General features: G+C 36.9%; 1 protein-coding gene across 1 annotated transcript; it reads left to right on the top strand.

Annotated features, from left to right (window-relative positions):
* The first annotated feature begins 12,904 nt into the window (after positions 1-12,904).
* Positions 12,905-14,153, top strand: LOC127709628 (keratin-associated protein 10-4-like). The gene is made up of 2 exons (XM_052215233.1): positions 12,905-13,479; positions 14,144-14,153. Exons 1-2 carry the CDS (start codon positions 12,905-12,907, stop codon positions 14,151-14,153), a joined length of 585 nt encoding a protein of 194 aa, XP_052071193.1.
* The last annotated feature ends 417 nt before the right edge of the window (positions 14,154-14,570 follow it).

The raw sequence follows: 14,570 nt of genomic DNA, 5'->3' as shown, positions 1-14,570 counted from the left end.
AGGAATTACCAAACATATAGAACAGTTCAACTGACCATACCAACTACCAACAACCGCCTCCTATAACATGAATTACCAAACATATAGAACAGTTCAACTGACCATACCAACTACCAACAACCAGCTCCTATAACAGGAATTACCAAACATATAGAACAGTTCAACTGACCATACCAACTACCAACAACCAGCTCCTATAACAGGAATTACCAAACATATAGAACAGTTCAACTGACCATACCAACTACCAACAACCAGCTCCTATAACAGGAATTACCAAACATATAGAACAGTTCAACTGACCATACCAACTACCAACAACCAGCTCCTATAACATGAATTACCAAACATATAGAACAGTTCAACTGACCATACCAACTACCAACAACAGCCTCCTATAACAGGAATTACCAAACATATAGAACAGTTCAACTGACCATACCAACTACCAACAACCAGCTCCTATAACAGGAATTACCAAACATATAGAACAGTTCAACTGACCATACCAACTACCAACAACCGCCTTCTATAACATGAATTACCAAACATATAGAACAGTTCAACTGACCATACCAACTACCAACAACCAGCTCCTATAACAGGAATTACCAAACATATAGATCAGTTCAACTGACCATACCAACTACCAACAACCGCCTCCTATAACAGGAATTACCAAACATATAGATCAGTTCAACTGACCATACCAACTACCAACAACCGCCTCCTATTACAGGAATTACCAAACATATAGAACAGTTCAACTGACCATACCAACTACCAACAACCGCCTCCTATAACAGGAATAACCAAACATATAGAACAGTTCAACTGACCATACCAACTACCAACAACCGCCTCCTATAACAGGAATTACCAAACATATAGAACAGTTCAACTGACCATACCAACTACCAACAACCGCCTCCTATAACAGGAATTACCAAACATATAGAACAGTTCAACTGACCATACCAACTACCAACAACCAGCTCCTATAACAGGAATTACCAAACATATAGAACAGTTCAACTGACCATACCAACTACCAACAACCAGCTCCTATAACAGGAATTACCAAACATATAGAACAGTTCAACTGACCATACCAACTACCAACAACCAGCTCCTATAACAGGAATTACCAAACATATAGAACAGTTCAACTGACCATACCAACTACCAACAACCAGCTCCTATAACAGGAATTACCAAACATATAGAACAGTTCAACTGACCATACCAACTACCAACAACCAGCTCCTATAACAGGAATTACCAAACATATAGAACAGTTCAACTGACCATACCAACTACCAACAACCAGCTCCTATAACAGGAATTACCAAACATATAGAACAGTTCAACTGACCATACCAACTACCAACAACTGCCTCCTATAACAGGAATTACCAAACATATAGAACAGTTCAACTGACCATACCAACTACCAACAACAGCCTTCTATAACAGGAATTACCAAACATATAGAACAGTTCAACTGACCATACCAACTACCAACAACCAGCTCCTATAACAGGAATAACCAAACATATAGAACAGTTCAACTGACCATACCAACTACCAACAACCGTCTCCTATAACAGGAATTACCAAACATATAGAACAGTTCAACTGACCATACCAACTACCAACAACAGCCTCCTATAACAGGAATTACCAAACATATAGAACAGTTCAACTGACCATACCAACTACCAACAACCGCCTTCTATAACAGGAATTACCAAACATATAGAACAGTTCAACTGACCATACCAACTACCAACAACAGCCTCCTATTACAGGAATTACCAAACATATAGAACAGTTCAACTGACCATACCAACTACCAACAACAGCCTCCTATAACAGGAATTACCAAACATATAGAACAGTTCAACTGACCATACCAACTACCAACAACCGCCTTCTATAACAGGAATTACCAAACATATAGAACAGTTCAACTGACCATACCAACTACCAACAACCAGCTCCTATAACAGGAATTACCAAACATATAGAACAGTTCAACTGACCATACCAACTACCAACAACCAGCTCCTATAACAGGAATTACCAAACATAAAGAACAGTTCAACTGACCATACCAACTACCAACAACCAGCTCCCATAACAGGAATTACCAAACATATAGAACAGTTCAACTGACCATACCAACTACCAACAACCGCCTTCTATAACATGAATTACCAAACATATAGAACAGTTCAACTGACCATACCAACTACCAACAACCGTCTCCTATAACAGGAATTACCAAACATATAGAATAGTTCAACTGACCATACCAGCTACCAACAACCGCCTTCTATAACAGGAATTACCAAACATATAGAACAGTTCAACTGACCATACCAACTACCAACAACCGCCTTCTATAACAGGAATTACCAAACATATAGAACAGTTCAACTGACCATACCAACTACCAACAACAGCCTTCTATAACAGGAATTACCAAACATATAGAACAGTTCAACTGACCATACCAACTACCAACAACCAGCTCCTATAACAGGAATTACCAAACATACAGAACAGTTCAACTGACCATACCAACTACCAACAACCAGCTCCTATAACAGGAATTACCAAACATATAGAACAGTTCAACTGATCATACCAACTACCAACAACCGTCTCCTATAACAGGAATTACCAAACATATAGAACAGTTCAACTGACCATACCAACTACCAACAACCGCCTCCTATAACAGGAATGACAAAACATATAGAACAGTTCAACTGACCATACCAACTACCAACAACCAGCTCCTATAACAGGAATTACCAAACATATAGAACAGTTCAACTGACCATACCAACTACCAACAACCGTCTCCTATAACAGGAATTACCAAACATATAGAACAGTTCAACTGACCATACCAACTACCAACAACAGCCTCCTATAACAGGAATTACCAAACATATAGAACAGTTCAACTGACCATACCAACTACCAACAACCGCCTCCTATAACAGGAATGACAAAACATATAGAACAGTTCAACTGACCATACCAACTACCAACAACCAGCTCCTATAACAGGAATTACCAAACATATAGAACAGTTCAACTGACCATACCAACTACCAACAACCGCCTTCTATAACAGGAATTACCAAACATATAGAACAGTTCAACTGACCATACCAACTACCAACAACAGCCTTCTATAACAGGAATTACCAAACATATAGAACAGTTCAACTGACCATACCAACTACCAACAACCAGCTCCTATAACAGGAATTACCAAACATACAGAACAGTTCAACTGACCATACCAACTACCAACAACCAGCTCCTATAACAGGAATTACCAAACATATAGAACAGTTCAACTGATCATACCAACTACCAACAACCGTCTCCTATAACAGGAATTACCAAACATATAGAACAGTTCAACTGACCATACCAACTACCAACAACCGCCTCCTATAACAGGAATGACAAAACATATAGAACAGTTCAACTGACCATACCAACTACCAACAACCAGCTCCTATAACAGGAATTACCAAACATATAGAACAGTTCAACTGACCATACCAACTACCAACAACAGCCTCCTATAACAGGAATTACAAAACATATAGAACAGTTCAACTGACCATACCAACTACCAACAACAGCCTCCTATAACAGGAATTACCAAACATATAGAACAGTTCAACTGACCATACCAACTACCAACAACCAGCTCCTATAACAGGAATTACCAAACATATAGAACAGTTCAACTGACCATACCAACTACCAACAACCGCCTTCTATAACATGAATTACCAAACATATAGAACAGTTCAACTGACCATACCAACTACCAACAACCAGCTCCTATAACAGGAATTACCAAACATATAGATCAGTTCAACTGACCATACCAACTACCAACAACCGCCTCCTATAACAGGAATTACCAAACATATAGATCAGTTCAACTGACCATACCAACTACCAACAACTGCCTCCTATTACAGGAATTACCAAACATATAGAACAGTTCAACTGACCATACCAACTACCAACAACCGCCTCCTATAACAGGAATAACCAAACATATAGAACAGTTCAACTGACCATACCAACTACCAACAACAGCCTTCTATAACAGGAATTACCAAACATATAGAACAGTTCAACTGACCATACCAACTACCAACAACCAGCTCCTATAACAGGAATAACCAAACATATAGAACAGTTCAACTGACCATACCAACTACCAACAACCGTCTCCTATAACAGGAATTACCAAACATATAGAACAGTTCAACTGACCATACCAACTACCAACAACAGCCTCCTATAACAGGAATTACCAAACATATAGAACAGTTCAACTGACCATACCAACTACCAACAACCGCCTTCTATAACAGGAATTACCAAACATATAGAACAGTTCAACTGACCATACCAACTACCAACAACAGCCTCCTATTACAGGAATTACCAAACATATAGAACAGTTCAACTGACCATACCAACTACCAACAACAGCCTCCTATAACAGGAATTACCAAACATATAGAACAGTTCAACTGACCATACCAACTACCAACAACCGCCTTCTATAACAGGAATTACCAAACATATAGAACAGTTCAACTGACCATACCAACTACCAACAACCAGCTCCTATAACAGGAATTACCAAACATATAGAACAGTTCAACTGACCATACCAACTACCAACAACCAGCTCCTATAACAGGAATTACCAAACATAAAGAACAGTTCAACTGACCATACCAACTACCAACAACCAGCTCCCATAACAGGAATTACCAAACATATAGAACAGTTCAACTGACCATACCAACTACCAACAACCGCCTTCTATAACATGAATTACCAAACATATAGAACAGTTCAACTGACCATACCAACTACCAACAACCGTCTCCTATAACAGGAATTACCAAACATATAGAATAGTTCAACTGACCATACCAGCTACCAACAACCGCCTTCTATAACAGGAATTACCAAACATATAGAACAGTTCAACTGACCATACCAACTACCAACAACCAGCTCCTATAACAGGAATTACCAAACATATAGAACAGTTCAACTGACCATACCAACTACCAACAACCGCCTTCTATAACAGGAATTACCAAACATATAGAACAGTTCAACTGACCATACCAACTACCAACAACAGCCTTCTATAACAGGAATTACCAAACATATAGAACAGTTCAACTGACCATACCAACTACCAACAACCAGCTCCTATAACAGGAATTACCAAACATACAGAACAGTTCAACTGACCATACCAACTACCAACAACCAGCTCCTATAACAGGAATTACCAAACATATAGAACAGTTCAACTGATCATACCAACTACCAACAACCGTCTCCTATAACAGGAATTACCAAACATATAGAACAGTTCAACTGACCATACCAACTACCAACAACCGCCTCCTATAACAGGAATGACAAAACATATAGAACAGTTCAACTGACCATACCAACTACCAACAACCAGCTCCTATAACAGGAATTACCAAACATATAGAACAGTTCAACTGACCATACCAACTACCAACAACCGTCTCCTATAACAGGAATTACCAAACATATAGAACAGTTCAACTGACCATACCAACTACCAACAACAGCCTCCTATAACAGGAATTACCAAACATATAGAACAGTTCAACTGACCATACCAACTACCAACAACCGCCTCCTATAACAGGAATGACAAAACATATAGAACAGTTCAACTGACCATACCAACTACCAACAACCAGCTCCTATAACAGGAATTACCAAACATATAGAACAGTTCAACTGACCATACCAACTACCAACAACCGCCTTCTATAACAGGAATTACCAAACATATAGAACAGTTCAACTGACCATACCAACTACCAACAACAGCCTTCTATAACAGGAATTACCAAACATATAGAACAGTTCAACTGACCATACCAACTACCAACAACCAGCTCCTATAACAGGAATTACCAAACATACAGAACAGTTCAACTGACCATACCAACTACCAACAACCAGCTCCTATAACAGGAATTACCAAACATATAGAACAGTTCAACTGACCATACCAACTACCAACAACAGCCTCCTATAACAGGAATTACCAAACATATAGAACAGTTCAACTGACCATACCAACTACCAACAACCAGCTCCCATAACAGGAATTACCAAACATATAGAACAGTTCAACTGACCATACCAACTACCAACAACCAGCTCCTATAACAGGAATTACCAAACATATAGAACAGTTCAACTGACCATACCAACTACCAACAACAGCCTCCTATAACAGGAATTACCAAACATATAGAACAGTTCAACTGACCATACCAACTACCAACAACAGCCTCCTATAACAGGAATTACAAAACATATAGAACAGTTCAACTGACCATACCAACTACCAACAACCAGCTCCCATAACAGGAATTACCAAACATATAGAACAGTTCAACTGACCATACCAACTACCAACAACAGCCTCCTATAACAGGAATTACCAAACATATAGAACAGTTCAACTGACCATACCAACTACCAACAACCAGCTCCCATAACAGGAATTACCAAACATATAGAACAGTTCAACTGACCATACCAACTACCAACAACCAGCTCCTATAACAGGAATAACCAAACATATAGAACAGTTCAACTGACCATACCAACTACCAACAACAGCCTCCTATAACAGGAATTACCAAACATATAGAACAGTTCAACTGACCATACCAACTACCAACAACAGCCTCCTATAACAGGAATTACCAAACATATAGAACAGTTCAACTGACCATACCAACTACCAACAACCAGCTCCTATAACATGAATTACCAAACATATAGAACAGTTCAACTGACCATACCAACTACCAACAACCAGCTCCTATAACATGAATTACCAAACATATAGAACAGTTCAACTGACCATACCAACTACCAACAACCAGCTCCTATAACATGAATTACCAAACATATAGAACAGTTCAACTGACCATACCAACTACCAACAACCAGCTCCTATAACAGGAATTACCAAACATATAGAACAGTTCAACTGACCATACCAACTACCAACAACCAGCTCCTATAACAGGAATAACCAAACATATAGAACAGTTCAACTGACCATACCAACTACCAACAACAGCCTCCTATAACAGGAATTACCAAACATATAGAACAGTTCAACTGACCATACCAACTACCAACAACCAGCTCCTATAACAGGAATAACCAAACATATAGAACAGTTCAACTGACCATACCAACTACCAACAACCAGCTCCTATAACAGGAATTACCAAACATATAGAACAGTTCAACTGACCATACCAACTACCAACAACCAGCTCCTATAACAGGAATTACCAAACATATAGAACAGTTCAACTGACCATACCAACTACCAACAACAGCCTCCTATAACAGGAATTACCAAACATATAGAACAGTTCAACTGACCATACCAACTACCAACAACAGCCTCCTATTACAGGAATTACCAAACATATAGAACAGTTCAACTGACCATACCTACTACCAACAACCAGCTCCCATAACAGGAATTACCAAACATATAGAACAGTTCAACTGACCATACCAACTACCAACAACCAGCTCCTATAACAGGAATTACCAAACATATAGAACAGTTCAACTGACCATACCAACTACCAACAACCAGCTCCTATAACAGGAATTACCAAACATATAGAACAGTTCAACTGACCATACCAACTACCAACAACCAGCTCCCATAACAGGAATTACCAAACATATAGAACAGTTCAACTGACCATACCAACTACCAACAACCAGCTCCTATAACAGAAATTACCAAACATATAGAACAGTTCAACTGACCATACCAACTACCAACAACCGTCTCCTATAACAGGAATTACCAAACATATAGAACAGTTCAACTGACCATACCAACTACCAACAACCGTCTCCTATAACAGGAATTACCAAACATATAGAACAGTTCAACTGACCATACCAACTACCAACAACCGCCTCCTATAACAGGAATTACCAAACATATAGAACAGTTCAACTGACCATACCAACTACCAACAACAGCCTCCTATTACAGGAATTACCAAACATATAGAACAGTTCAACTGACCATACCAACTACCAACAACCGTCTCCTATAACAGGAATTACCAAACATATAGAACAGTTCAACTGACCATACCAACTACCAACAACCGTCTCCTATAACAGGAATTACCAAACATATAGAACAGTTCAACTGACCATACCAACTACCAACAACCGCTTCCTATAACAGGAATTACCAAACATATAGAACAGTTCAACTGACCATACCAACTACCAACAACAGCCTCCTATTACAGGAATTACCAAACATATAGAACAGTTCAACTGACCATACCAACTACCAACAACCGCCTCCTATAACATGAATTACCAAACATATAGAACAGTTCAACTGACCATACCAACTACCAATAACCGCCTCCTATAACATGAATTACCAAACATATAGAACAGTTCAACTGACCATACCTACTACCAACAACCAGCTCCCATAACAGGAATTACCAAACATATAGAACAGTTCAACTGACCATACCAACTACCAACAACCGCCTTCTATTACAGGAATTACCAAACATATAGAACAGTTCAACTGACCATACCAACTACCAACAACCAGCTCCCATAACAGGAATTACCAAACATATAGAACAGTTCAACTGACCATACCAACTACCAACAACCGCCTTCTATTACAGGAATTACCAAACATATAGAACAGTTCAACTGACCATACCAACTACCAACAACCGCCTCTTATAAAGGGATTACTTAAAAATTATCTGGATTTTTAATTCATTTGAACTGAACCAGGACAAATATTTGTTTTGATGTAGATAAAACCAGAAAGTCATGGATTCATATAAAACTGGGAAAAAATTATTAGGCACATAAAATTAGTTGAAAACTAGTGATGGATTTTATAAATTTTTAGAGCTCAAAAGGGGTTTTATAAAGTTTATTGAAAAGGGATTAACATAAAAAAGATCTTTTCTATAGAAAACCAAAGGATATGGGGGTATTTATCTATGACACAAAATCAGTACATGTACAGCAAAAATTCACACAAAGCAAAGGGACAGCGCTTTAATTGCCGTTCTTCATCTCAAAGTCACAGTAAGGTCTTCAATACGGATTGTGTTCTCTTAAGATATAAAGTCAACATAAAGAAGAATAACTCAAAGATAAATTCATGTATTGATGATGGATGAGTTTATTTGCAAAAAGCATATACATGCTATATGCCATTTCAATTGATATTTTATAGTGTGTCTTTCTATGTTGTGATGTTACATTATTGTTTCAGATAAGGGTGAAGGTATGGTACCATTAAAACGTTTAACCCCGCTGCAATTGTTTGCACCTGTCCTAAGTCAGGAATCTGATGTTCAGTAGTTGTCGTTTGTTGATGTGGTTCATAAGTGTTTCTCGTTTCTCGTTTTTTATATAGATTAGACCGTTGGTTTTCCCGTTTGAATGTTTTTACACTTGCTCATATTCTGTATGTTTATCCTATCTTTTAGGAAGCTATACAATATAATGTTAGGAAGATATAGCAATGAATTCATATGTTAACTTGCTTTTTCTTTTCAGCGGCAATTTACTCGGCATTTAAAGGAGGAAAATTGCAAAAATAGTAAAATTCTACAAGCCTTTAAAGAATATTTTCATTTTATTGATAATTGAATTGGATGGTATAATCTGGACATGTCATGTCACTCTGATGCCATAATAGCTCGAAAATGACATGTTTGTCAAAAACGGTATTTTACACATAGTTTTTAGACAAATTAGGGCCGCAGCCTTCAACAAAAAGACTTTTTACTTACATTGATATATTTGGATAAGACCTCGTGTAGCACAATACCTTTCAGGGTAATGTCTTGATCCTAATATAAAACCTCAAAGTAAGGCTAGCTGTCTTTGTCTGGAAATTGTATTAGTATGTCACCCGATCGACAATGTCGGGTGACATATTGCTTTTTCTCCGTTTCTTTTTTTATCATTATTATTATTATTATTCCATCTTTTTTGTCCGAGAGTTTTCTTATAGCCAATGAAACCAATCTAAATGATTGTTCACTATAACAGGGAACACCAACTTTAGAGTTGCAGTGCAACTTTGGAACTAAAAGATACCATGGAACCAAAAAAAGGTGAAAAAATATAATTTTCGAGTTTTGTGAATTATTTGAGTATGCTTAAACTTAAAATCATTAAATTTTAATACAATGTAGTTGTCCACTATATACAGGTTTTGGATGATTTTGACAATCATCGGAACTACTATGTTGCAATGGAAACGACAGCAAAATTTTCATAAAAATTAAAATGCTCCAAACTTGATGAAACTTCACAGTAATGTTGATTGGCATGAGTAGATGTGGCATTTGGCTTTGGAATTTCAAAAATGGCTGCTGTTACCATGGAAACAATGCAAAAAAGGTCAAAATGTTCTTAAAATGCTCTAAAAACCTTTCTAAAAACCTATAAGTAGCATTTCTTCTCTTAAAATGGTAGGTCAAACTCAGTGAAGCTTTGATAGTATGTTCCCTCTCAGGTACCAATGGGGCATTTGTCATTAAAATTTTGGAAATGGTCACCGTTACCATGGAAACAGCAAAAATGTGCAAAATATCAAAATGCTCCAAACTTAATGAAACTTATAAATGTTGGCTGGCAAGTGTAAATGAGACTTTTGACTTTGAAATTTCCAAAATGGCTGCCGTTTCCATGGAAACAGCAAAAATATGTAAAAATTTCAAAATGCTCCAAATGTTCTGAAAATTTAAAGAAAGATGTATAGCAATGCATATATGTGCATTCACTGTTTATAATTTTCAAAATGGCTGCCGCTTAGTGGCAATGAGGGAAGGATATTTTTTGCTTGCAATAGCAATTCTAGTTGAGGTTTGAATCCCAAATGTAAATTTGTAAAGCAAAATTAGATATACAAATTCTGATATCTGAGAGACTTTATTTGTCATTTGAAAATCTGAACGATGTTGTATAACAGATTTATAATACGTTTTAATTTTCGAATTCTGGAGGCAAAACAATGGACATTCTTCTTTGTCGTTAAATTTGTGGAATACATTTCTAAAGTCTGAAAATCACGCGATTTTTCACTATAAACTAAATGAACAAAATCCCTAGCTTACGTAAATAGAGTGATATAAAACAGATTTATGTAATGATCCTAACACTCCGCGAAACCGGAAGAAGAAACAATCCCTGATAATCTATTTGTTTTATTTTGTAACATCTTGCAGTTGTTTAGATCACTAATCTCATAATTAAGATTGAGTTATCGTTCTTTGATTGTATTTTCCGATACACAACAGACGTAATTTCCACTCTGTCAAACCTAACATCAGTTATATCGACAGAATGAGATTTGTAATGATTATTAACTTTAGACCTTCAGACAAATCATCGTACATCAAACTAATAAACTTTACACTGATTTATATGTTTTTGTTCGGACGAACAGTTCTAATAATACGATATCTGAGCTGTATAAACAACCTTTTGTAGTAGTAGATTCTTATACAGCCACAGTTCATGAGGTGACTTAAAAAACATTTTTTAACTCAATTTTCAAATAAAGAGCACATATTGCAAATTTTCCTAAGATGTTTTAAATTAGTTTTTCGAATTGTTCATTGCATGAAGATTCGTCTGTTTAAAGAGAGCAAAGACTTAAGTCGATTATAAACCAAAGTTTACGGAATCACGTTTGATCACAGATAGTGACGTGGAATCGAAATTCTTCACGTAATTAAAAAACAGTGATGGATGAAAAAAAGTCCTTATCTTAGACTGTGCATCTAAAATGTTCACAAAGAAGATGCTCTTTTAGGATTTACTACTATTGAATATAGAGAGATGCAATACTTCCTTCACTCATTCATTGCTGGGCCTCAGTTAACCCGTATGCTGTATAAAAATCAGGAAGTAGTCACGTGATAAAACAGGATGAAACTCGATTTGTGCAACCTACCAATAAGAAGAAACATTTTGAATTTGAGCAGAAAATCAGTGTGTTTTGATCATGAACAGACACTAACTGTCTAACGTTACCTGAATACATTCGTTCATTATGTAATTTTTGTGTGTACAGAATAAAATTCGACATTGATTCTTAGAAGTAAGAGAACAATAATCTGTCAATATTTTATAAAACATGGCTTTAAATAAGACAAATGATGCACTGAAGCTGGTGAAAAAAGTATATAAAAAGGAGAACATTTGTTTCACAAACGGATGAAGTGTTTTGGTTTTTGATTAAGTTATACTTGATTTTCAGTTGAAGTTCATTCGACAACTTTTGCATTTTATTTGCATTTACGGATACTCTTTAAGACAAATTATTATAGTAAATTGTTACAATGATTTATCGTTTTCTTTATTGGTTTGTTGTTGTTTGCTTCACGCCCAGTGGCAAATATTACATGCACACTCAGGATGATGTATGGCGATCTATTGTATGCGTTTTGTTAGCGACTTACCATGCGCTGTTTGGGATAAATGGTTGTTTTAAGCCATATCTGAATATTCAAAACTCATAAATCGAAGATAAACTGATAACATCCTGGCAAAAAACGAAAAGAAAAGTCCACAAAACGCTACATAGAAAACTTAAGTCTGACTAACGCGATCCCAACCAAAAACTGGAACTATTTGCCACTGCATATAAGGGCAACAACAATCAAACAATCAGATAGATAAAACGGGACTGATTTTACCCCATAAAATGGTGTGCCTGTTCTATGTCAGACTACCTGGACCATGTATGTCTGTTCCATGTCTGGCTACCTGGTCCATGTATGTCTGTTCCATGTCAGACTACCTGGACCATGTATGTCTGTTCCATGTCTGGCTACCTGGACCATGTGTGTCTGTTCCATGTCAGACTACCTGGTCCATGTGTGTCTGTTCCATGTCAGACTACCCGGACCATGTGTGTCTGTTCCATGTCAGACTACCTGGACCATGTGTGTCTGTTCCATGTCAGACTACCTGGTCCATGTGTGCCTGTTCCATGTCAGACTACCTGGTCCATGTGTGCCTGTTCCATGTCAGACTACCTGGACCATGTGTGTCTGTTCCATGTCAGACTACCTTGACCATGTGTGTCTGTTCCATGTCTGGCTACCTGGACCATGTGTGTCTGTTCCATGTCAGACAATCTGGACCATGTGTGCCTGTTCCATGTCAGACTACCTGGACCATGTGTGTCTGTTCCATGTCTGGCTACCTGGACCATGTGTGTCTGTTCCATGTCAGACTACCTGGTCCATGTGTGTCTGTTCCATGTCAGACTACCTGGTCCATGTGTGTCTGTTCCATGTCAGACTACCTGGTCCATGTGTGCCTGTTCCATGTCAGACTACCTGGACCATATGTTTTTCGTTGTTGTTTGTCTTTGTTTGTGAGTCTGCTTTTCCCCAGAAGATTCGGGTGTTGATGAGGTGTGTTGTACTGTCCAGTATTTTTTTGATATTCTTGTTATCCTTTTATGTATTATTAAAATGGATTTACAAGTTTTGAACATCTGTAAACTACACTACAGTTGCCTCTAATTGATCTCTGTCTATAAGGTAGAGTTGAATTGAAACAGAAGATGTCAAACATCTGGATACATTAGAATACCCTAAAACCTCATTTAAAAACTCATGTTCCGATAAAAGGGTCTGTACTAAGATAGGACTATGAGAAATCCTTAATCCTGTATTCGCTTATTCCTAATGTTTTGTGTGGTTTTTTTTGGCAAGTAAATGTTGTTAGTGAATTTCGACAAAGTAGATTAGTTTGACTTCAAAATTATTGACATTTACTTATAAAGTCTCACCTTTTGTCGTTTATCAGTGTATTGCTATGAAACTCACAAATAAAAAGCTAAAGAGAATATTGGTCACCGATTCTTGTTTGCTAGATCCCTCCAAAAACATCAAGACAACCCTATAAGTGCTCTGTTTCACTTATTTTTCAGTCTCAGTTAAATTAATACAGCCAATCCTTTGAAAAAAAATATCCAGCTAAACTGCACCTATATATGGCCCGATTCTTCAAAGGATAAAAACATCATCTACAAATATGTTGTTGCAGCAACTGTAAAATATCAAAAGATACAATATCTCCAATTAATTTATCTCGATCATATTAAAATAGATGTTAAAATAATAAAAAATCAAAGAGATTGATGAACTTTTATCTCTCGTGCCCATACGTCCACTTCAACATTAATTCGATAGAAACTAATCATATAAAATAGTATTACCTCGTTCATTGTCAATACTACGTTATGTCTCTTTCCTTTTATCTTATAAATTATTATTTCATTGTATTATTTTATGATCATTCTATTTGTGGGAATGTATAACTAGAGAATGAATGAATTTCATTATTAATGGCTTCGT

Source organism: Mytilus californianus, unplaced genomic scaffold (assembly GCF_021869535.1).
Source record: "Mytilus californianus isolate M0D057914Y unplaced genomic scaffold, xbMytCali1.0.p SCAF_7, whole genome shotgun sequence".
NCBI lineage: Eukaryota > Metazoa > Mollusca > Bivalvia > Mytilida > Mytilidae > Mytilus > Mytilus californianus.
The sequence above is the reverse complement of the archived record's forward strand: the minus strand, read 5'-3'. Positions and strand labels throughout refer to the sequence as shown.